At 39.9% G+C, this 24,540-nt stretch overlaps 2 protein-coding genes across 2 annotated transcripts; one reads left to right on the forward strand and one right to left on the reverse strand.

The window, feature by feature from the left end:
• Nucleotides 1-8,216: 8,216 nt before the first annotated feature.
• LOC124881706 lies at nucleotides 8,217-13,511 on the reverse strand. Its single transcript, XM_047387442.1, has 21 exons — nucleotides 13,358-13,511; nucleotides 13,218-13,276; nucleotides 13,047-13,133; nucleotides 12,851-12,972; nucleotides 12,627-12,770; nucleotides 12,469-12,552; nucleotides 12,206-12,379; nucleotides 11,771-11,873; nucleotides 11,130-11,350; nucleotides 10,842-10,998; nucleotides 10,559-10,770; nucleotides 10,378-10,492; nucleotides 10,096-10,295; nucleotides 9,913-10,027; nucleotides 9,673-9,842; nucleotides 9,511-9,605; nucleotides 9,309-9,439; nucleotides 8,829-9,018; nucleotides 8,612-8,753; nucleotides 8,437-8,533; nucleotides 8,217-8,318 (listed from the first exon to the last, which is right to left on the reverse strand). The coding sequence occupies exons 1-21, from the start codon at nucleotides 13,381-13,383 to the stop codon at nucleotides 8,245-8,247; spliced, it is 2,718 nt and encodes a 905-aa protein (XP_047243398.1). The 5' UTR covers nucleotides 13,384-13,511; the 3' UTR covers nucleotides 8,217-8,244.
• Nucleotides 13,512-16,821: 3,310 nt separating this feature from the next.
• On the forward strand, nucleotides 16,822-20,929 carry kcns3a (potassium voltage-gated channel, delayed-rectifier, subfamily S, member 3a). Its single transcript, XM_047388452.1, has 2 exons — nucleotides 16,822-17,021; nucleotides 18,865-20,929. Exon 2 carries the CDS (start codon nucleotides 18,869-18,871, stop codon nucleotides 20,363-20,365), a length of 1,497 nt encoding a protein of 498 aa, XP_047244408.1. The 5' UTR covers nucleotides 16,822-17,021; nucleotides 18,865-18,868; the 3' UTR covers nucleotides 20,366-20,929.
• The last annotated feature ends 3,611 nt before the right edge of the window (nucleotides 20,930-24,540 follow it).

Below are 24,540 nucleotides of genomic sequence, written 5' to 3' on the forward strand. Positions count from 1 at the left end.
TAGAGAGGGGGGGCATGGAAATAACCATGCATTATACAGTTGGTCTTGGAAGTATGCAGCCTTCTACTTCTAATGGCTTGTTACTAGACATTCTACTTTAAACAAGATCTCAACAGTTACTGAACTGAATCATCTCACAAAGATTCTGAATTATAAAATCTGCTGACTAAAAAAGATTTTGACCCTGAACTTCAGTTTATATTGGGGGGGGGGGATGCACAGCAAATGGGAGGCCTTGCATGCAAATGGTCTAAAATGTGAGTTAACTGTGTAAAGTGACCATGGTTTCTTGGCTTAAGAAGAAATGCATTAAACCCCCTAACAATGACATGCATACATGGCGTTTCAAAACGGACCCATCAAGTTTGAAAATACAGGTCCTTCTCAAAATATTAGCATATTGTGATAAAGTTCATTATTTTCCATAATGTCATGATGAAAATTTAACATTCATATATTTTAGATTCATTGCACACTAACTGAGATATTTCAGGTCTTTTATTGTCTTAATACAGATGATTTTGTAGCCCATTTCCTGCACACGCCTGTGCACGGTGGCTCTGGATGTTTCTACTCCAGACTCAGTCCACTGCTTCCGCAGGTCCCCCAAGGTCTGGAATCGGCCCTTCTCCACAATCTTCCTCAGGGTCCGGTCACCTCTTCTCGTTGTGCAGCATTTTCTGTCACACTTTTTCCTTCCCACAGACTTCCCACTGAGGTGCCTTGATACAGCACTCTGGGAACAGCCTATTTGTTCAGAAATTTCTTTCTGTGTCTTACCCTCTTGCTTGAGGGTGTCAATAGTGGCCTTCTGGACAGCAGTCAGGTCGGCAGTCTTACCCATGATTGGGGTTTTGAGTGATGAACCAGGCTGAGAGTTTTAAAGGCCTCAGGAATCTTTTGCAGGTGTTTAGAGTTAACTTGTTGATTCAGATGATTAGGTTCATAGCTCGTTTAGAGACCCTTTTAATGATATGCTAATTTTGTGAGATAGGAATTTTGGGTTTTCATGAGCTGTATGCCAAAATCATCCGTATTAAGACAATAAAAGACCTGAAATATTTCAGTTAGTGTGCAATGAATCTAAAATATATGAATGTTAAATTTTCATCAGTTCATTATGGAAAATAATGAACTTTATCACAATATGCTAATATTTTGAGAAGGACCTGTATATAGATTACCAAACCTTAACCTAAGGACTCAAACTTTAAGCAGTATTGCTCCCTGTATTGCTGAAACAACTCACCTAAAATACTTCTGTGCAACACTTATCATCCTCTTTGATATGTAAATGACTTGACTCCCAGAACCCTTTAGGCTTCTGGGAGTAACATTTAGAAAATGTAACTAGGGGGGGTGCTTGTATTTTCCAGATTAGTGTGACCATTCATGAATGGTTTGACAGAAATGACTGCCTTTCCACTGACATTGGTCAGTGTGCAGATCAGTGCTTGTTTTGGGATTTGTGTACAAGATATTCTGAACATAAGCTCTCAATTTCCAAATGGTGTCTAAATTCCTTTTGACTTGACAAGGTTATTCTTGTCACAAACTTTAATATAAGAAATTGATTAAAGCAGATTCTGATTAAGGAAATCTATCCAAATCCAACCTACTGTGTATATTTTAGGACATCCTAAGGCAAAATGAATCAGGGCCCAAATTCAAAGATTTCCAGCACTCCTCTTGGCTTAGAAGAAATCTCGGCAATTACTCCTAGCTTGAGAGTGGTGCAGTTCACTGCTGAGAACTGACTGAGGTGTGGTTGAACCTGATGCTATTTTCTAAGGGCTGTGATTGGGTAAAGGAAACAAAACAAATGCCTCTCTAGTAATCAAGAGAAATCAACCAATGACAGAATTTAGACTGGATTAAGAAATGTGTAAATCAAAACTTGGCAAAATTTGTCACACAGCATCACATGAACATAGCCTATTTACATGCTAGTCATTATCTTGATTTGCTTGTTTACACACCATGCTGGTCATTTTCATATTGCATCCTCTTTATATTTTCATATTAAAATTCAGCATTTTACTGTGATCTCCTTATAAGATTGGTAAAACAACTGACTTAAACATGGAGAAAACCAAACTGAGCAGAGCCTGCTGGTGTTGAAAGGTAGATTTGGTCTGGGATCACAGTGCAAACAGGCATTCCCAAGCAGATCAATGCATTGTTCCCTCTGCTTTCAGCACCAGCCTGGAATGTGAGCAGCTCTGGTTCCTGCTGCATTCAGAAGCTAGAGGAGATTGGAGAAGTTCTCTGGTGTGCTGCAATGAGCATTGTAGATGACCTTTTAGGCTTGGACTACTGACATCATGTACAGCAAATACTTTATTTACATTTATGTATATAGTGCTTAGATTATTTTACTGTATCTTGTCCAGAGTTTGGACATTTCTTAGAATGTTTTTCCTAAGTCCTTGAAAATTTAAATTTTTTTTTTTTAAATGGCATTTTGCAGTCTGTAAACATTTAAATCTTTTGATGTTTGTAATTTTGTAAATTTTGTATTCATGTTATTTATCCTTCCTGATATTACCTTACTAGAGGTGCACCTTTAATCTGTTTTGATGTTGCAACTATTCCCCCTTTGGGGATGATACAATTTATCTATATATTGTATGTTATTTAAGTGTTAATATATAGATATAAAAATAATTTTTTATGGAAGTTAGTGTTCATTTATTATCCCTAAGCAAACTACATTTAGAGCAGTTATCCACAAATGGAAAAAAAATAGAGCAGCAAACTGAAAATTACTGCAAGAGTGCCATAATTTATGGAATGAAGTTATGTTTGCTAGCAAACAAATCCCAAAGAACTTGAGTTATGCAGCAGGACAATGATCTTAAAATGACTAGTCTTTCACATAATGCCAGCTTTGTTTGGATCACATGTTTCCCCTAATAAGAAATTCATAATTTGTGAAATAGTCTGAATTTACTCAGGTTTTATTTTGTTTGATCTAAAACATGTTTAACATTTTCAAGTTTTTAACAAATAATGCTACACAACCCATTAGGTTGTAAAACAGCAAAATGTTTAGTGTTTTCAGCATCAAATACAAGTAGTTCCTAGACCAAAATTGAAACCTCAAATTTATTTCTCACTTTTCTGGGGAACCAAAACTGTAGAAATAAGAAAAACCCTGGTTAAAATGCTACAGCAGGTAAAATATTCAGCTAATGTTCAGGGCAACAGTGGTAGGGGTTCATCCTGTAACTGGTGAGTTGCTGGTTCAACCCCCCGCTCCGTCCGTCTCAGTTTTTGTGTCCTTGGGCTGCCTTGGCTGCTAATGGGGGTCAGAGAGCTCGGTGGTGCTGATTGTATGGCAGCCTTGCTTCTGGCAGGGCAGCTGTGGCAACAATGTAGCCTACCTCTGTCAGTGTGTTTTGAATGGGTGGAGGACTGATTGTAGTGTGAAGTGCAGGCAATTTACCATTTCACCTGAAAATGTCCTGAAGTACCTTTTTACTCAAAGAATTGGTGAGTCTTGCAGTCAACTGCCAGGGGCTGAACCCAGGGCAACTGTTGATTATTGCCTCACCATATGGTGCACCTACTCTACCACTAAGCCACCTGGTACCCCATTCATCATACAACTTTGTCTTATTTTTATATTGACCACTGACCTCATTCTCATCTGACTTTATCCAAAACATTCTAAATCTCTATAATCAGAAATAATAAGCAGTAGCCTTCAGCTTACAGCCTTCTGCAAACTGTTAAGATCCATGTAGCTAACGACAAATCATTGGAGTGAAATGGTTTTTCAGAAGTTGATGGGTAATGTCAAATTAGTGATATCCATTTATTTCAATTATAATGACCTATTATTCAATCAATAAAGGCATTGCTTATTTTGTATGCCACCAAAATATGAGCCCCTGGAGGTTAAACTTGACAGCTACATAGGGACAAACACTGACTCAAACTGACATCCTTGGGATTTTATAATAGTTGGGTTGGGAACCAACCAAGATCATGGTTATTCTAATAAATTTTCAATTAATGGGACTGATGTGAGGTTGGGTCTGTCCCCCAAAATATTTGCAGACCACCATCCTTACCCCTCACACTAAGATTTTTGCATCAACAGGCCATGCTGACTGTTTACAACCAATGGAGACTTTGCCTATTTGGGAATGGTGGGTAAAGTCTAGCCAAACCAAAGACATATGGTGTGTCCCAGCTTTGGCAAATATTCTCAGCCTCTTTAAAAGTACTCCAGGACCAGGGAGTTGACCCTTGCACTCAATTTTCAACTCAGCACTTCAACCAGTCCATGCAAGACCACTATTGATTTGGTACAATTTGACCCAACAGCAGCTTAAATTTAGATTGCTTTTAAATTCAGTGTTTTACAGCTGCATCTTAATACCAATACTGGCTTCAATTAGAACTACACAGGAGGACCTAGTCAATGACCTGAGGAGAGCTGGGACCACAGTCTCAAAGAAGACTATTAGGAACATATTATGCTGCCATGAATTAAAATCCTGCAGTGCATGCAAGGCCCCTCTGCTCAAGCCAGCGCATGTCCAGGCCTGTCTGACGTTTGCCAATGACTGTCTTTTTGGTCTAACCTCCACTTGCCGTATTTGGAGGAAGAAGGATGAGTATGACCAAGGCCGGCTTTACGCAGGGGCAAGAGGTGGCAATGCCCCCTCAAATCAATTCTCAATCACACAAGTACAAGTCCCTGCCTTGCCTCTCCCTTATCCTCCTACAAGGGTTGGACAATGAAACTGAAACACCTGTCATTTTAGTGTGGGAGGTTTCATGGCTAAATTGGACCAGCCTGGTAGCCAGTCTTCATTGATTGCACATTGCACCAGTAAGAGCAGAGTGTGAAGGTTCAATTAGCAGGGTAAGAGCACAGTTTTGCTCAAAATATTGAAATGCACACAACATTATGGTGACATACCAGAGTTCAAAAGAGGACAAATTGTTGGTGCAGGTCTTGCTGGTGCATCTGTGACCAAGACAGCAAGTCTTTGTGATGTATCAAGAGCCACGGTATCCAGGGTAATGTCAGCATACCACCAAGAAGGATGAACCACATCCAACAGGATTAACTGTGGACGCAAGAGGAAGCTGTCTGAAAGGGATGTTCGGGTGCTAACCCGGATTGTATCCAAAAAACTACGGCTGCCTAAATCACGGCAGAATTAAATGTGCACCTCAACTCTCCTGCTTCCACCAGAACTGTCCGTTGGGAGCTCCACAGGGTCAATATACACGGCCGGGTTGCTATAGCCAAACCTTTGGTCACTCATGCCAATGCCAAATGTCAGTTTCAATGATGCAAGGAGCACAAATCTTGGGCTGTGGACAATGTGAAACATGTATTGTTCTCTGATGAGTCCACCTTTACTGTTTTCCCCACATCCAGGAGAGTTATGGTGTGGAGAAGCCCCAAAGAAGTGTACCACCCAGACTGTTGCATGCCCAGAGTGAAGCATGGGGGTGGATCAGTGATGGTTTGGGCTGCCATATCATGGCATTCCCTTGGCCCAATACTTGTGCTAGATGGGCGCGTCACTGCCAAGGACTACCGAACCATTCTTGAGGACCATGTGCATCCAATGGTTCAAACATTGTATCCTGAAGGCGGTGTCGTGTATCAGGATGACAATGCACCAGTACACACAGCAAGACTGGTGAAAGATTGGTTTGATGAAAGTGAAGTTGAACATCTCCCATGGCCTGTACAGTCACCAGATCTAAATATTGAGCCACTTTGGAGTGTTTTGGAGGAGCGAGTCAGGAAACTGTTTCCTCCACCAGTTTCACGTAGTGACCTGGCCACTATCCTGCAAGAAGAATGGCTTAAAATCCCTCTGACCACTGTGCAGGACTTGTATATGTCATTCCCAAGACTAATTGACGCTGTATTGGCTGCAAAAGGAGGCCCTACACCATACTAATAAGTTATTGTGGTCTAAAACCAGGTGTTTCAGTTTCATTGTCCAACCCCTGTACACGTAAGGGCAAAACACAGTCGTGTGTACTTGTCTCTGCAAGGACGTCTGTGCAAAGTTCAATTGTTACACCCGCATATGCAGTGTCACACAATAACCACATATGCTTATAGCGCTTCTGGCCTGATGTTTCCCTTTAAAAAAAAAAAAAAAAAGGGCCAGAGAGGTGGCTAGCATGCTGGCTAAAACTGTTTTGTGTAGGTAAGTTTTTCTCAAGCTCTTTTCATGACAGCGTTTCTACTCCAATAGTTGAATAATTTTTCTAGGTAGTTGACATTACATAATATGTTGAAGGCTAAATATAATGCTGTATGATATAGAGCAGCAAACAAAAAATTATGAATACATGGAAAAATGGTACTTTACAATCTGAATTTTATTAGCATAATAGACCCAATGTTAACATTAACCACCTAAAGTAGGTTTGTGATTTGAAATGAAAGGTAGGTCTTAAGTTGAGTTACACAAGTGTGGTGAGTTATATCAATATTGGTAATGATTTATTAGTGTAATGTTTCAACTGTCAGAAAACAGTCACATAATGTATACAGTTCTCACATGATTGTTTCTTGATTACAATGCATAGCAGAACATTTTATTGACATGTGATTTTTAGTTGTAGGTTTTTACTTTTCTGCTACACAATGAACTATTTTGATAGAATTTTCCCATGAATAATTTCTTAAAACCCTAGGCTGAAAGCAGCCTAAAGTTTAAGTCCACCCTAAGCCATTTTCTTCCAGCTCAGCATGTTTAAAAGCAGCTCAACTGGGGGCAAACTGCACAGCACGACAGTTTACCCCAATCCCATAAAGAATACACTAAACAGCCCTGAGTACAACCCCAAGATCATCATCCGCACCGTGAAGCATGGAGTTGTAAACTTTCAGGATGCTGTTCTGCAAATGGGACAGGATGACTACACCATACTGAGGGGAAGATGGATGGGGCCATGTATTCTGAGATTTTGGCCAACCTCCTGCCCTTACCTTACTAAGGGCACTGAAGATGGGTCATAACAATGACCCAAAGCACAGCCAGGGGCAACTAAGGAGTGGCTCTGTAGGAAGCATCTCAAGGTCCTGGAGTGGCCTAGCCAGTCTTCAGACTGGAACCCAATTGACCTTTTGCAAAACGCTACCCCCAAACAGTGATTGTCCAATCACATCATTAGCATTTCTAACTCTGTAAGCTAGGTCTGACATTCCCCAAGATGGTGAATCAATGCGCCTATGGTTTATGTAAGACACTAGGTATCCCAAAGGTTTGCCTGGGAGAGTTGTTTTTTGGCTTTGGGGAGGGAAAAAAACAAAAAAACAAGAAAACTGGAGCAGTGCCTACAATGGATAAAACTGTGAGGAAGGACTCATTCCCAGCTTAATGTCTCAAATTAATTATGCTCAAATAAGGAAAGTATGGTCCTGTTCAAGAGGTAATAGGTTATGATTAATATTGTGGATTTGGGATATTGCCAGAAGATTACCCTCTTAAGTTTAGTTAAGTCCATTAGCAGACTTTGGTGAATGTCTACGTAGATGTTCACTGTCGTGTTGGCTCTCAATGCTGGGAGCCCTTTAACGTTATGTTTTGTTAGTTTAACTACATAAAACTAACAATTTTAGCCTCCTAACAACTTGAAATTTTATTTTGTGAATGGAACCCCTGAAATTGCTGTACAAGTGCTGAACCAGACTAGGGAGCTGCTCAGAGGCTGTTGAAAGCCACCCAAACATCGATAGGCCTACATGCTAATCCTTTTTGATTAAGAAAAAGTTGCACTAACCACTTAGAACGAGCAGTGAATGCTTATATGTTGCACTTATTACACCACTTTGAAGAGAAACAGGTGAATAGGCAATGAACAAGTACAGTATGGGCACTGTAAAGAACAGGTTTACCAACTTGCAGGTTAAATAATTGGAGACAAAATGTGTATACAGATTAGGTTTTGCTTAGCCGAATGCTTCCAGTTCTGATGCTGAAATGACTCAACAGCATGTTTATGACAGTGATATATAATCAAATAGTACCGTTTTAAATGAGTGCAAGCCTGCCCAATTATTAAACTCTGCTTTGTGCTAAATGGAAATTGGCAGATAAATTTCTGACAGTGCATCTCCTTTATACCAGTTCAGGAGGTTGAAAACAATGTTAAATGCAATGGAACATCCAAAAATCCTGATATGGGTTTAAAAAATTAAAAAATAAAAAGTCGTAGGCAAGTTTGAATTTTAAAAGTGTTTATTTCTCTTTAAAGACTCAAACTTAGTGGTCCGACAGACACATATTTAAGGCCACCAGCCTGTAAAGCATCACGTTTTCGCCCTGCAAGTAGAACAGGCATGCTAAGAGACCCGTTACTCAAATATGTATAAATGATCTTCAGAGAAACGTAGTATACAATGTCCTAGTAAAGTTGTACATTTAAAGACTGCAACCTTACCTTTTATTCTGTTCTTTGGGTTTGAACATTGCCCACCACAGACTCCACCAAGGGGATTTTTGGTGTTGCAGATCACAACATCACAATGCACAAAGAGCTGCAAGATTGAAAGATGTACACCATTAGGCTAGGAGTTTCACAGAAAATTCACCCCCACCAACCGCTTACAAGCTACCTTGGTACTCAGGTTCTCTTTGTCTTCAGCAAAGGCAAACATCTGGACCTCAAACCGTTTGAAGTGGGAGGGATACCCAACCCTGACATCAGGCCAAACAGGATGGTAGACAACCTGGTACGGGTCGACTGGGTTTGGACAGCTGCAGAGTTGTTTCATTAACACCATAGTCTCAAGACTAAAAATTAAGGTCAGAGTGCTTCAGCTGTAAAAATACCCATTAATGATCAGATTCCATCTGGGCTGGGATGTCCTATCCTCCTCCCGTGTTGCCCAGCAGTTTTCCAGCTCCAGCGACACCAGAGGGTTTGTAGATTTGAGCAGCTCCACCTCAAAATACAGGGGCTGTTGTAGATATTTTGCTATGGGATAGTCCTCAAAGTTCTGAAACTCACTGTAGGAGTCGTCTAGGTGACATGTGAAATGTTGTCATTCATGCTGCATTTTACAAGTTTTTAAATTTGCAATAAGGATCAAGTTTAAAAAAAATGCCTCCCCAATTGACAGCCAATTTTACTGCAACTTGCATCAAGTAAATTTAGACATTCAAAAATGTGGTCCATTTGTCTTAAGTACCTTTAAACCCATATAACTTAATTAGCTTTGATAGTTTAATACTGCATCCTTGTTTAGACAAGTTGCTCCTTTTGACTTAGTGAAGCCATTAACATACATTAACAGTAATGCTTGTCCTTACCCAAAGCAAGCCTCATTACAACTTGCAGCTGGCCTTTTGAGTTCTCAGCATAAGGCTCACTCCTGCGAGGTCTTGTGTTAAAGGCCACAGCATGGCTTGTGTTGATGTCATAGACACAGGAAACCTTTAAACTAAAAGTCAAACCAGAGTTTTATAAATGAAGACCCAATCAATCATTTTGAGAGTGTAAAGGAAGCCTTACCGATACTCTGGTTCTTCTGATTTTAGGCCCTTTTCCATTAGAAGCACATCTGGTAGGGAGATCTTGTTTTCATACAGCATGGCATTGGACATGAACTGAGAACACAAGTTACAAGTTCAGTGGCGGTAGCAAGATAAATTGTCGTCATTTGTATCACAATACCTTTCTTGTGGTGCCGCAAGAATTCACTGTGAAGACAAAGAAAGCATAGCGGTCATCGCTGTGAACAGGGCCACAGGATGAGTCTTCAAGGGTGAGCTTTCTAGGGTTCAGAGAGGGGACCGACTCCATTTTTAAAGCCAAAACAGTCATTGTGCCATTTGGAAAGCATTCTGGAAGAGAACATTTGACTCAGCTTTCATATGGATACCAAGGATAAAAAGAGTGGGTACCACCACCTACCAGTTAGTGTTGAGGGAAAATGGCAAGCTACAGAAAATTCTTGAATCTGGGAATTCATCTCTGCATTACTCAAAACCACATCAAGTCTGCCCCTAATGGATGAGGATTCAATGGCCTGAGAGAAAGACTGTTACTTTAGAGATAATGTCCCTTTAAATTTAAAAATGATGTTTTGTTTCATACCTCTATTGCAACATCAGGGGCTGAAAATGGCACAACAAAACTGAAGTGTGTCCCATTCTCCATGTACTCATAATGCTGGGCCAAACTGGGGGTCATGAGTCGCTTCCCCACCATGGTCTGAAAGTTGTAGACTTGGGTCCCATATTTTACAAGGATATAGAAGTTGTTGTTATCACAGCCACCAGAGACTGAGGGCGGGACTGCCAAGAAAGAACAAAGGTTTATTTTGTTGTGTTCAAAAATTGCAAGAACACAATAAAACTCACCTTTGGAAATACAGACCAATATCCTTGACAGCAGCCTCCAAATAAGCTTTGTGAGAGAATGTTACATGGTCATCCAGCAGCATCAGACCAAAGGTCAGATGAAGGGAGTAGACTGTAACTCCTTCTCTGGTCTGAGCAAGAGACAACATTAGAAGTAGTGCCAGGCTTGACATTTAATGTCAATAGCAACTCTTTACCTGCTGGAGAACTGCAGTGTCTGTGAAGGGCACTTGGAGGGTGAAGAACTTCATGCTGCTGTTAGGAGACATATGCTCCAAGATGTTAAAGCCTCGAACACTGCAGTCTGATGTTGATAGAACCTCCGCAGGGAAGGTTATGTTTATTAGAACCACATCAACAGCAAAATGTCCAAGCGTCATCTTAAACATCTTGTCCTCTGGAACTGTATCTGTGGAAGGAGGTAGTAAGACCAGCATGCAAACAGTCAAGTGTTGACCCCCCCAAAATCTAGTTACTCACTGTCGATAAGTTCTAGGGGTTGGGGCAGCAGATGTGTTGCGATGTGAAAAAAGACTTTGTATCTTGTTTGTTCATAAGTGGCATCTTCTGTCCAGAGCAGCTCAAGCATTGGCTCAATCATGTATGAGACGTAGTAAAGGTCATCTTGAATGTGACTCTGAAGAAAGGGAGGGTTTCACATGTTTCAGTGCAGGGCCTAGAAGGGCAACAGAAAGCCTAAAGATCATAGAAAACTGTCCTACTGCACAAATAAAAAATAAAAAGTATACAATTAATTTGACAGGTCACCTTGTAGTAGCCACCAACACCCCCGATGGGAAGTTCAGTGACAATGTAGAAATCATTGAGAGCCACAGAGTATTCTCGGGCCTGCATCTCCACAGCACCCAGCCGTTGGCCGTTTATGCCAAAGTGCACCTCCAACAGATTAAACTGGCCAGAAGAGATCATTGGGTCTATTTGCCTGGGCAGGTACCAGGTGATTGTGTTTTGTGTGAAGAAGACACTACCTGCAAGTCAAGTGCATACTGCAATCAACAAAAAGCCACTAGTCAATTGTATAAGTCCTCAGAAGAGCAAAAGAACACCAGTCTAACCTAAAACTATTGATTCAGGTTTGAGTTGCCTTAGAAACAGGGGCAGAGTTTCAACTACAGTTGAGCCAGATTTAAGAAATTGACTAGTAAATCTCTGTATAGAGCTTGATGAAGAGTTTGTCAATGTGTGGAACATACAAGGAAAATTGGGTCATTAGTGCTTGGGAAGAATAAGAGGATTTAATTGTTCAAGTCTTTCAAAGTATCATTTGCAAGGAATGTTACTCTGTTTTATGGCTTTGATACCTGAAGACACAGGTCATTTCCCAATATTTGATACTTCAACTTTTAAAGCTAGCCTCCTAGATGCAAGGCTCTCATGAGTGTTCTTACCCTCCTGGACTGGACAAGCAGCTGCTGCATCAACTTGAGTTGCCAACCACTTCTTTTCAAAGATTGTTGAAGTTTTGAGGACCCTCATGGGAACCCCTGCAACCTGAACACCAAAGAAAATGTCATGCTTGACAAGACAGGTATGAATTATGCCCCAGGACAACTGTACATTTCCATCAAGTAGTGGGGCAACATTTGCAATAACCAGAGTAGATTAAAGTTGGTTTTTTTTATCTTCAGATTGAAATGTTCTGTTTATTTTCTGTTAGTGAATAGTCTTAACACAGTTTAGGCAACTTAAATAGGCATTTTAAACCAATTTAATTCAAATACACCATTAATCCCAAAGGGCAATTAAAATAAAACAAATGACAAAATCCTTCAAGCAACAAGTCAGATGGAGCCAGTCTTCAGCAAAGATCATATTTTACTCACAATCTGCAAGAAAGTTTCCGGTGCCATCACAGGACTTCTCAAAACCAGCCTTGTAGGAGTATTTCCAATGCCATATCCACGTTTCTGTGCATCAGCTAAACTCATAGGCTTCTCTCCCTCTCGTGCAAAAAAGACAACTGTTGTGGCTCTGAATCCTGCATCCATAGGCATTTTCTACAAGACAGATACAAGAGTGCAACTGATACATATTCATCCAGAAGTTATCCTCTAGAATCATGGCAAGAATGATATTGAGGTTTAACCTCTGCAGCTCGTCGAGAATTTGAGCTGGAGAAGGGGTGTCCATGCAGAGGAAATTCATTTGGAGCAGCACGATGTACAGACACCTAGTAAAAGATGAAGGCATTAGATATGAAGTATGCCATTTCTATTCAGATCAGCATCTACTCAGGTCACTCACTTCAATGTAGTTGTAGTCACAGATTACTTCTCTGGAGGCCCAAATGTCATACCGGCAAGTTTCAGCCACCTGGTACAGCTCGTCTTCAGCAAACTGGTTCCCATGCAGCCGAAGTTGTAAAGCTGTCGTGAACATTCGATCTTCCTGCAGACAAAGATCTCTTCAGCTAAATAGACTTAAGGAAAGACACTTTGCATAGGTCTAAAAATATTTAGTTTTGTTACCACATTTTGAGCAAAACAGTTTTGGAGGGAGACATAAATTAGGGCATTCCCAAATGAGTCACTCTTCATGCTGAAGCCGCACTGGGTTGCAATACTTTGTGTAAGAACGGTGGCTGTGTTATCTAAAAAAGGGAAAAAATATTTGCTATAAATAGAAATTCAGTATAAATAGAGAAAAAAATATATAATAACCTACTTATGATAACAGCAACATCTAGAAGACTTCCTCCTAGTGGGCCAACATCCACACGCATGATATTCCCCAAGCATTTTGTGCTGACATCTGAAATTTAAGTTATACATGCATGAAAAGCTAACCAAAACAACAGCTTTGTTGAAAATGTGCCACTAAGAGAAATAACTTTACTTCTAGAAGACTTCTTTTGAGCCTCTATGTTTGCAGCTGCTATCAAGAGAAAAATCCACCTGAAAACAAAAATAAAACATCACAGACACCAAACCAAGAACAGGAATCAAGTAAAACAACTTGAGGAAAAACCTACACACCCCAATCCAAAAAGATGACCCATCATACAGCCTGTGGGAGCCTGGTAACCTCAGAGTTCCTGTTTGTCACTTCTTATAATTCTTGTAGAGGTAAGGAACCCTGCAGGTCAGCCCTTTGGCTGCCCAAAGAGAGCAACCTGGCCAACAAATACAGCCACACACAGGTGCATCCAATTACAACCTGATGGAGATAATTGAGCCTGAGCTGATGCTGATAGTATCATCAAACAAAAACTGAGGAAAGAATGGAAGAAAAGGAGGCATGGGGAACGAAAATAAAGTTTTATCAAAAAGGCAGTAGGAGAAATAAGAACTGCAAGAAGGAGCAGACGTGAAGGAAACATTAATAACAAGACTAAGATTTGGACGTACAGGACATAATTATATACTTTTTAAAATACAGAAGCATAATAGAGGGAAATGTGACCACAGTGGTGAGGAAACAATATAAAATGCTATATTGGAATGTCAAAAATATGAGCAGGAAGAAGATTTATGAGGAGAATTTAGAAAGATTAAAGAAAAGTTTAACATAATAGACACACTGCAAAGGAACTACGGGAGCAAACATTAACAAATTATTATTGGATTAAAAAAAACCCTAATAGGTTAATAGAATTTTATTGTATAGTATAATCCACACCTTCAGTTTTTTTTGGCCAACTGCTAATAAAGTCCAGAAGAGGATGAAGAAGACCTGATGCTGATTTCATGCCAGCTGATCTGTCTACATTTTCTCTTGACCTATTAGATGGGCTAAATGCTGTATTAGTTTCTATATGCAATAAAAAAGATTATACAAAGAAAATGGCAACAGTTTGAAAAAAAAAAAACTGCAATTGGAAATAGAGATTTAAAATAGTTATCACACCTTTTTATTAAGGGCTGCACAGTGGTGCAGTTGGTAGCACTGTTGCCTTGCAGCAAGAAGGTCCCAGTTTCAATTCCCAGCCAGGGGTCTTTCTGCATGGAGTTTGCATGTTCTCCCCATGCATGTGTGGGTTCTCACCAGGTACTCTGGCTTCCTCCCACTGTCCAAAGACATGCCAGTTAGGTTAATTGGTCTCTCTAAATTGCCCTTAGGTGTATGAATGAGTTTGTGTATGGTTGTATGTGTGTTGCCCTGTGATGGACTGGTGACCTGTCCAGGGTCTATGGGCCTCTTGCCCATAGACTGCTGGAGATAGGCACCAGCTTCCCTGCGACCCACTATGGAATAAGCGGTAGAAAATGACTGACTGACCTTTTTATTAAGTAAAATAGTTACAAAAAGTAATTTTGTTTAAAATTTAAGTTCCATATCTAATTGAAAATAGAGTAAAGATTCACACTTCAGAGCTTCTCATTTTGAATTTTACACCAAACACAAATTTAAGCCAGGACAAGTTTATTTGTAAACACATAGCAGTGGCATAAGAAATTAAAGTGAATAAAAGTTGAACTACAGACTAAGGTTAATGATGTTTCAGTTACTTTTTATATGGAACAGTCAAAGGTAACTGAACAAATGGGTTTTTAATCGTGATTTAAAGGAACTCAGGGATTCAGTATTTTTGCAGTTTCCTGGAAGTTTGTTCTAGATTAGTGAAGTATAGAAACTGAATGCTGCTTCCCCCCGTGTTTGGTTCTGGTTTTGGTTCTGGAGAGCATACTTGAACCAGAAGACCTGAGTGATTTTGAAGGTTGATACAACAGCAGTACATCTTTAATGTATGTTGTTGCTAAGCCATTCAGTGATTTAGAAACTAAGACAAGCACTTTAAAGACCATTCTCTGAGATACAGGGAGCCAGTGGGAGGACTTTAAAACTAGGGGTGATATGCTCTACTTTCTTAGTTTTAGTGAAGACTTTTAATTAGTTCAACATGAACAAATGTAAAATATTTTCACTTTATTTCTATCTATAAAACAATTTAAAGTTTTTAGCATGGAAGTGAACAAATTCTCAGTTTAAAACACATAATTTCTAATGAGCATATTTTGACCTAAACTGATCCATTGGCCTGTTTAATGATGTCCTGCCTGAATGTGAACCTCACCCCTATCTCAAATCTTTCTCAGCCTCTAACATATTTTTCTACCATAGCCTTGTATCAGAACATCTTCCCATAAACTCTGGCCAGCTTTCCTGTCTTAGCTAAAGAAAAACATACCACAGCATGATGCTGCCATCACCACGTTTCACCCTGGGGGTTATATTTTCCGGGTGATATGCAGTGTTAATTTTCAACTATAAATAACATTGTGCATGTAAGCCAAAGAATAAATTTTGGTGTCATCTGACTAGATCACCTTCTTCCACATGTTTGCTGTCTCCCCAACATGGCCTGTGGCAAACTGCAAGTGGAACTTCTTCTGGCTTTCTTTCAGCAATGGCTTTCTTCTTGTCTCTTTTTTTTCATAAAGGCAAGATTTGTGGAGTGTGTGACCAATAAACATCTCTCCAGCTCCTCCAGAGTAAACTTGTGTAATACAGTAAACTTATGTTTGCTTTTCTGATTAATTTTCTCCATGACCTGCCTGTTGGTTTAGGTTGACAGCCATGTCTTGGTAGGTCTGCAGTTGTGCCATACTTTTATTTTCAGATGATAGATTTAACAGTGACATGTTAGAAGTTTGGGATATTATTTTTTAACTCAACCTTGTTTTAAACCTTTTCACAAATTTAGCCCTATTCAGTCTTTTGTGTCCTTAGGCTTTATGTTTCCGTTTGCTCACTGGTGTTTTCTAAAACACCTCTTGGACCTTCACAGTACAGCTGCATGTATACTTAGTTGAAATAACATACTAACATACAGGCGGACTCCATTTACTAAACAAGCGTCTTCTGGTTGAGTTTTATCAAGGATATCAAAATAAAGGGGGCTGAATGTGCATGCCACACTTTTCAGATTTTTTTTACAAACAAAAAAATTTATAATTTTCCTTTTGTTTTATAATTATGCAGTACTGTTCCTTAGTTTATCACATAAAGTGTGGTTGTGGGCAAAATATTCATGGGTGTGAGTACTTTTAAAAGTCAATGTAAAGCCATTATTTTTCCAGAGGAATGCTGTAATTGACTTTGCTGCCAAATAGAGTAAGAGTTTCATTTGGCAGCCAGTCTGACAGCAATACTTTTTCAGGGAGGATTAAAATGTCTGATGTTACTATTTTACTCTCTCCTGCATGCAAAAGCTGAGGTCAGCACCATTTGGCTACAGTTTGAGCACTCAAGTATAAGCCAAAACACATGTTTTAAACAATAAAACATTAAGGGATTGAAAATGCAGTCTTGTCTGATAGAGTAAAATGTGCAGTAAAGTTTAAGAGGTAATTAAATACAGCAACAGTCCATATTCGGGAACATCACAGACATATTGCTAATAAAACAACCGCAAAGATCGTTCTGTTCTGCATCTCTACATCTTTGCAGACTCCCTCTCTCTCTCCTCCCTTCTCCTCTTGCCCCTCCCTGCTCCCTGTAAAAGGGAACAAACTGCTGCCGCTCAGCTGTCCCAGCTCCAGCTCCTCTTGTCCCGTCTGTGAGGGTGCGGCACCGCACTGCTTGGCTTTTTTGCTCCTCTCACCCCACCTCTTCTCCATCGCAGCATATCGGTGGAGCATGGAAACAAAACCAGCTGCATAAAAGTTACTTTCATGGAAAGAAGGGCTCAAATTACAGGTAGGTCACATGTTTGTTTTTTGTATTTAGTCCAAGTAAAAAAGTGTTAGAAAACCAATTAAATTAGATATTGTTTTGCTAAAACATGTGATGGATATAGGCAGGATGAACTGTTGGAGGATAGTATTTAATGTTAAGATGTACAAAAGTGCATATATTCAGAAATGGTAACTGGATGACGTTCTAATTTGTGAAATTATGTGTGGGTTTCATTTTAACCTGTTGCCTCTCTGAGTTCCAAATTTGTTCCTTTGTCTGATGGTAATCTAGCATTTCAGTGTATGTACAGCACGTCCTTACTGATTTCATTTGGTCAAACTTAAATGTTTCAGATCATCAAATAGATCTTAATATCAGTCAAGAAAAACGCAAGTAAATACAAAACAGTTTTTAAATAATAATTTCATTCATCAGGGGAAAAAGCTATTCAAACCAACCTGACCCTATGAGGACATGTATATCCCCCCTAATCCTGGTAACTTGTTGCAACATCTGCCCTCAAGCCTTTCTGCTAGCTGTCAATGAGTATTTTACATCGCTTTGGATGGATTTGGCCATTTCCTCTTTACAGAATGGTTTTAATTAAACCACAATAGGCGATTTCTGAGCATGGTCCTGCCACAGTTTCTTAATTAGATTTAAGTGTGAACTTTAACTAGACCACTCTAAGACCTTCATTTTAATATTTTGTGTGCATGCTGTAGGCATTTAGAGACAGACTTTCTGGTGTGCTATGGATCATTATTCTGCTGCATAACCCAGATGGTCGTAAGGCTATAGTCACAGACTAGCCAGACATTCTCTTTCAGGATTTCATGGTAGAACTCATGGCTCCTTCAATTATGGCAAGTCTTCCAGGTCCTGAAGCAACAAATTAGCCCTAGATTATTACACTACCGCCAACATGTAACTGTATTTATGATGTTAATTTGCTGAAATGCTGTTAGTTTTGTGTTTGATGTAACCGGCTGACCGCCTTCCAAAACGTTCCACTGTTCTCTCGTCATTCCACAGTATTTTTCCAAATGTCTTGGGGATTATCAGATTGCTTTTTGGTGAATGTGGAATGGGATGTTGTGTTTTTTTTAGTCAGCATAGGGTTTTGCCTTCGCTCTCTCCTATGGATGTCATGTTTTTATACTCTCTTTCTCATTGGTGAATCATGATCACTGACCTCAACTGAAGTAAATAAGGCCTGCAATGCTTTAAATGTTGTTCTGGGTTCTTTTGGAATCTCCTGGATGAGTCGTTGATGCCCCCTTGGAGAAATGTTGGTAGGCTGGCCAAATTAGGAAGGCTCAGCACTGTTTTACATTTTATCCAGCCGTTAATAACGGTTCTCAATGTGGTTCACTGGAGTTCCAACGTCTTAAAAATGACTTGGTAACCCTTATCAGAGTGATAAATGACAGTTACCTTAGTTCACCTGAATTCTTGACTTTATTCAGATCAAAGCATGATGTGTTGGTTTTTGAGATCTTTTAGCCTACTACACTTTGACAGGTTCTGTTAAAGTAATTTCTTGTTTCTACAGACCTGGCAGAAACTGTTCCTGGGTGTGGCGAATGAAACTGAATCAAGTAATGTGGTTAACAAGGTGAACAATGATATTTTCACATAAGGCCAGGTTTGTTTGGATGCGTTTTCCCTTTATATTTAACATTATTATTTAAAATCTGCTGAGAGGATCTTTTTTAATACTAAAGTTAGTTTGATGATCTGAGATGGGTGACAGAAAAGCAAGAAACAGAAGAAATGTTTAACAGGGCAAATAGTTTTCTTCAACACTGCAAATACACCACTTCCAAGCTTTACTGAAGTTACTTTTCTCATTATGTTTTAGGAACATGGGGTATGGCCAAATCCTCCACCAACATGGAAAAGAGGAGAACCAGGTCAACCTCAACGTGGGAGGGGTACACCACAAAGTGGACCCGGACATGTTATTCCGTTTCCCTCAGACACGCCTGGCTCGTCTGGTGCGCTGTCAAAGCGAAGTAGCAATCCTGGAGCTTTGCGATGACTATAGCCCAACCGAGAGGGAGTATTACTTCGACAGGAATCCTCGGGTTTTCCTCTGCGTGCTCAACTTCTATCACACGGGCCACATCCACATGATGGAGGAGTTCTGCATTTTTTCCTTCAGTCAGGAAATTGAGTACTGGGGCATCCATGAGGTGCACCTCAGCCCTTGCTGCAACACCTGGTACCATGAGAGAAAGGAATACATCGAGGACAAAGACTGGGACATCCGGAGCGATGAGCAAGAGCCAAGCTTTGATTCTTCCTTCGAGGAACTCTCTGCTCTCGATAAGGACCTGGCCAAGTTTAAAGGGGCATGGTGTGGAGAAGTAAGAAGCTACATCTGGTTGAGACTGGAGGATCCCGCTCACTCTAGAGCTTCAAAGGTTATTGCCATTGCTTCCCTCTGTGTAGTGTTGACCTCTATCTTTGCCATGTGTGTCCACAGCATGCCTGAATTTCAGCAGGTAGACGACAATGACCGACCCATTGAGGACCCTGTCCTCACCATCCTGGAGGAGATATGCATTGCCTGCTTCTCTGCAGAGTTCGTCATCAGGTTAATTGTAGCTCCATCCAGGAGGAAGTTCCTTGGAAACCCTCTGAACATCATTGATGTTGCATCTATTTTGCCATTTTACGTCACTTTAGCTCTGGAGAAATCTGACGAAGAGAACATAGAGGATAACGAGGACCTGGAAAATGTTGGGCGGGTGGTGCAGGTTCTGCGACTCATGAGGGTTCTTAGAATCCTCAAGCTGGCCCGTCATTCAATTGGACTACGAGCTCTGGGTGCAACCGTCCGCCACAGCTACGAAGAGGTCGGTCTGCTCATTCTCTTCCTCTCAGTGGGAATCTCCGTGTTTTCCGCCCTCATCTACTTTGCAGAGAAAGAGGAGAAGCACACAGATTTGGGGACTATACCTTCAGGTTGGTGGTGGGCCATGATCACGATGACCACAGTGGGTTATGGTGACACTTGCCCCGTTACAGCGGCAGGAAAGGTAGTGGCCACTTTATGCATCATCTGTGGCCTGTTAGTGGTGGCTCTGCCCATCTCTGTGATCTTTAATAAATTTTCAAAATACTACCAGCGGAACAAAGCTATGGATATACGGTGTATCACAAAGCCTGAAAGAAAAGACCCAGAACTCCCGTATTATAATATCAGACAGCTGTTCACAGGTAGTGTGTATCCCTTTATAGGAAGTCTAGCCTTCAGGAACAGTGTGAGCAGCAGAGAGGACGACACTGAAGCCTCCAGCCTCCAGGACATTGAATTGTATGATAATGGCACTTGTGAAAATGGGCCTGCTAAATGAGATTCCTGCCATTTCACAAAGTATCATTCTTTATGACAGCAAGTCACTCTGTGCCTCCGGGGGCAGCGCGTACTATCACTTACCTTGCCTTCCCGCACCGTCCTCCTTCCTCCTGTGGTTTGACAGAGAAATATGTTGGCCGAGAACTTTTTTGTGTGTCAGTAAAATGTACTGTCACTAAAACTGGGAAATCTAAAGGGAATTATATGCACCCTCCTCAGAGGTTTGAAAGCCCATTTTCTGCTCGAGAAAACTGCAATGATGCATGTAGGAGGCCATAATGTTAATGTTTTCAAAGTAATGTTGTTTATTGATTTCCTCTGCTCGCTGAAAGTTCAGACGCCAGATGTGAGAGCCTAGAGTGACAGAAGCACAGTTTGCAGCTTGCATGGCCCAAATTGAAATGCGTTTTTGGAAAGCAAAACATTAAAATGCCTGTAGGAAATATAAAGTAAGATAAGACTGATTGAGAGAAAATGCACATCTCTCTCAGAGCACTGTGAACGCACAGTTTTTTGGGGGGAACTCCTGTGAGCATGAAATAAAATTCCCATTTTATCTGGATTCAGATATTTGTTGTCTTTCCTCACACAAAAAGTCTCTCAAATCTAAGTAAAGGTATTTCATTCAATTGACAAAATGCAATTAAGATGGACATGAAATACTCTGTATCTGCTCACCCTACTCTGTTCTTCAAAATATTGATCTCCTGTCCCCTGTTGTAATTTCCACTCCGATGATCTACTGCACTACAAAAGGAAATTTACAAAAATCTGCAGGGGACCTCAGTGCAGTCATGCAGTTGACTTGAAGCATCTTCTGGCACAGCAAGATGTTACCTGAAGCCTTTTTTTTCCTGACTGAAATTAAATATCAATTGGTTTTCCTTTTTATTGGTACAATGTGATATGTTTGGACATAAAATCTGTAAAAAGAAAATCATAAATGTTAGTTAGGAAGCTGGTTTCTTGAACACAGCGTGTTTTTCACATTGATACTTTTCTAAACTGATAAATCCAATTACTCTTAGGTTGTTAATTAGGTTTAGTAAATGAGTTTCGATCCTTGGCATTTCTGTGTCAGATGTGCATCACTTAGTAGAAAAGCATGTTGCTTGTTTCACATTTTGTGTTTAGTGTTTTTGTAACTTGCCTTTATTTGTGTAGACAGACAAAGTTTCCCCTCCCTTATTGACTATCTGTAAATTAACACGTAAGCATGCAGTACATAGTACCGTATGCATAGCCATGCAAATGTATTCATATCTTCTAGATTCAATTTTACTGGGATTGGGAAAGTATCCCCACAGCATCATGCTACCATCATCTTGGTTTATGTTGTGGATGGTGTGTTCAGATTCCTTCATCTCTACAGTTAGCCATATCCCTGCCAGATTTAGATTTTAACATAATTTAAATAAACCAAGAAGGTTTTTTAAAGGGAATGAGACAAGCTTCTCTCAAAAGAAATAAAAATCTTCTTAGAATTGCTGCCCAGCTGTTTGCATTAGTATTTTTATTTAACCTTATTGCTAATTCTTATTTGCATAATAATAATGACCTGGTGGTGATGGAGAGACACAAGGGCAGGACAGGCAGCACATCATCACAACAATATACAACTGTCAGTTATAAGCGATGAGAATATTATTAGAATCATCAACAATACTGTGACATACACATAGCATCTGATCTGAAACACGTGCAGGTTTCAGACAAGCTATTCATCAAAATGTTTTTAAAGCTGCCAGTGATACTCAGTTTTAGTGCTTTTTGAAGCTCGCTCCAGTCTTTTGCTGCAGCATAGAGCATGGAGTGTGTACTCTAGGGAGTTATAGAAGCATGTATGCTTCCATTTTGGTGATGAGCTCCAAGATTTTTAGGTTGAAAAGCCTCCTTTCCATCGCCCTAATCTTTAGCTCCAGCCATAGACTCTCAATCAGATTAAAGGTCTATGACTGGGTCCCTCCAAACTGTCAAGATTATTTCCACTCAGAAGAAAGATGTTGTTGAAAACAAAAGGATACCATAGATCTAAAACTGCCAGGGTTATCAATAACTATGAGTTTAATATAGCATTTAGCAAGTAGCCCAACAAATCTAATTTTGGTCTCATCTGTCAAGAGCACCTTCTTCCACATGTTTTTGTCTTCTACATGACTTGCACAACTTATAGCTGTCCTGTTGACTTGTTCTCCCAGCTGAGCTGTTGATCTTTGCAGCTCCTCCAAAGATACCAACCTGTACTTGCCCAGCCTGTCGCTAATGATCTCTAACAAACCTCTGGGGCCTTTGCAGAACATCTGTATTTATTCCACACCGGAGGACTCTATTTACTGATTTGATGACTTCAGATGGCAAATTGTTGCAATGGATTTCATTTAGGGGTATCAGAGTAAAGGGGGCTGAACACAAATGTACACTCACTTTTTAGATGTTTATTAGTAAAAAATAATAAGAATAACAACTGTGTATCCCTTTCATTCCACTTCATAATTATGCACTATTTTGTGATGGTCTATCACATAAAATCTCAGGAAAAGACATGAAAGTTTGTGGTTGTCCAAAGTCCAAAGAATAACTTTAATACACTTTCAAAAGACCTGGAGGCATATAGATCAAAACCACAAGGATTACCAGAATGTTCTGCTCATTAAAAACATAGAATAAATCTAGGGGTTAATTTCAAGTTTTTGCACAGTTCTATATATATCAACTTTGAGAAGAAATGCCTATTCCCAAAAGATAAAAAGCAATCAAGTTAGATATTAGCTATTATTTAAGGTGGACATTTGTAGGTAAAACTTGACAACAAATCAAATCCAGCTCAGGTCCAGTCTTTTCAGCAGGTATACTTGACCTTGCATTACTTAATTACTATAAAGCCCCGTGTTCTGTTCTGGTGGCCATTGGGCGTGGAGTTGTTAAAGTAAATTACAAAAATGCCAATCACCTGTAAAGTCACAGCAAGTCAGCAAACACGTGGCTGCAGAACATATATGCTGGTGTTTCACATGCTTTCCCTTTAGGCCTTTTTTTCATAACCCATGAAATGAAGTGAAACTGCTTACCTCAATAGTTTTCTGAGTAAAAAAAAAAAAAAGTTGTAATGCTCACATGATGGAGAACTAAAGCACCGGGATTTAAGGTGTCGCTGGACAATTGGATTTCTGCCAGAAATATTAGGATCACTTTTATAGGGAGAAAAACCCCCCAAAACAATTCAATAACATTTGTTTAGGCTCTATATGACAAATTGCATTTGAATCCATTTCATATGAGTTTGTCGTGAAATGTTTGCACACAGACAAGAGACAGTAATTATTCTTGGGTTGCAGTGATACCACAAAAAGGCACGTGACTACAGAGTCTGAAGACAATAACGTTAACCTAAAGCCACTGCAGGAAATGGTGAGAACATTGTAGAGTGATTTTACACGCATAATCCCTTGCAACAGTACATATACCTTTTTCACATTTCTTCATGTTACAATTACAAACTATAACCAAGTAGTGCATAACTATGAAGCAAAATGAAAAGAATGCATAGCTTTAAAAATCTTTTATATATGTGTGTGTGTGTGTGTGTTTGTAGTGTTTGTAAGTTATAAAAATACAATCCAGTGCAACCAATTGTCTTCAGAAGTCACCTGTAGTCATTTGTAAATGGAATCCACTGGTGTATACTCATCTCAGTTTTAATTCAGCTGTTCTCTGAAGACCTCACAAGTTTATTAGAAAACATGAACAAACAGCTTCATGAAGGCCAAGGAAAACAGCAGACAAGTCAGGAATAAAGTTGTAGAGAGATTTAAAGCAGGGTTAGGTTATAAAACAATACCATAAGCTCTGTCTCAGAGAGCTCTGTTCCATCGATCATCCAAAAATAGAAAGACCTTAGCTTACAGTACAGTTTAGACCGTCCAGCTAAACTTACAAGCCTGGCTAGGGGAACATTATTCAGATAAAAAAAGCCTCTGGTAAGTCCAAGATCCACTGCTCAGGTTGGAACATTTGCCAACAGGACAACTATCATGTAAATCTGACCTTTAGGAACGAGAGGAAAGAAGAAAGCCATGTTGAAAGAAAACCATGTCAAATCCTTGACATGATCCACGAGTATAATGCCACATGTGTTTTGAAACCAACAATGCATTTCATCATGAACACCCCAGC

The sequence above is a fragment of the Girardinichthys multiradiatus genome, chromosome 15, assembly GCF_021462225.1.
Source record: "Girardinichthys multiradiatus isolate DD_20200921_A chromosome 15, DD_fGirMul_XY1, whole genome shotgun sequence".
NCBI lineage: Eukaryota > Metazoa > Chordata > Actinopteri > Cyprinodontiformes > Goodeidae > Girardinichthys > Girardinichthys multiradiatus.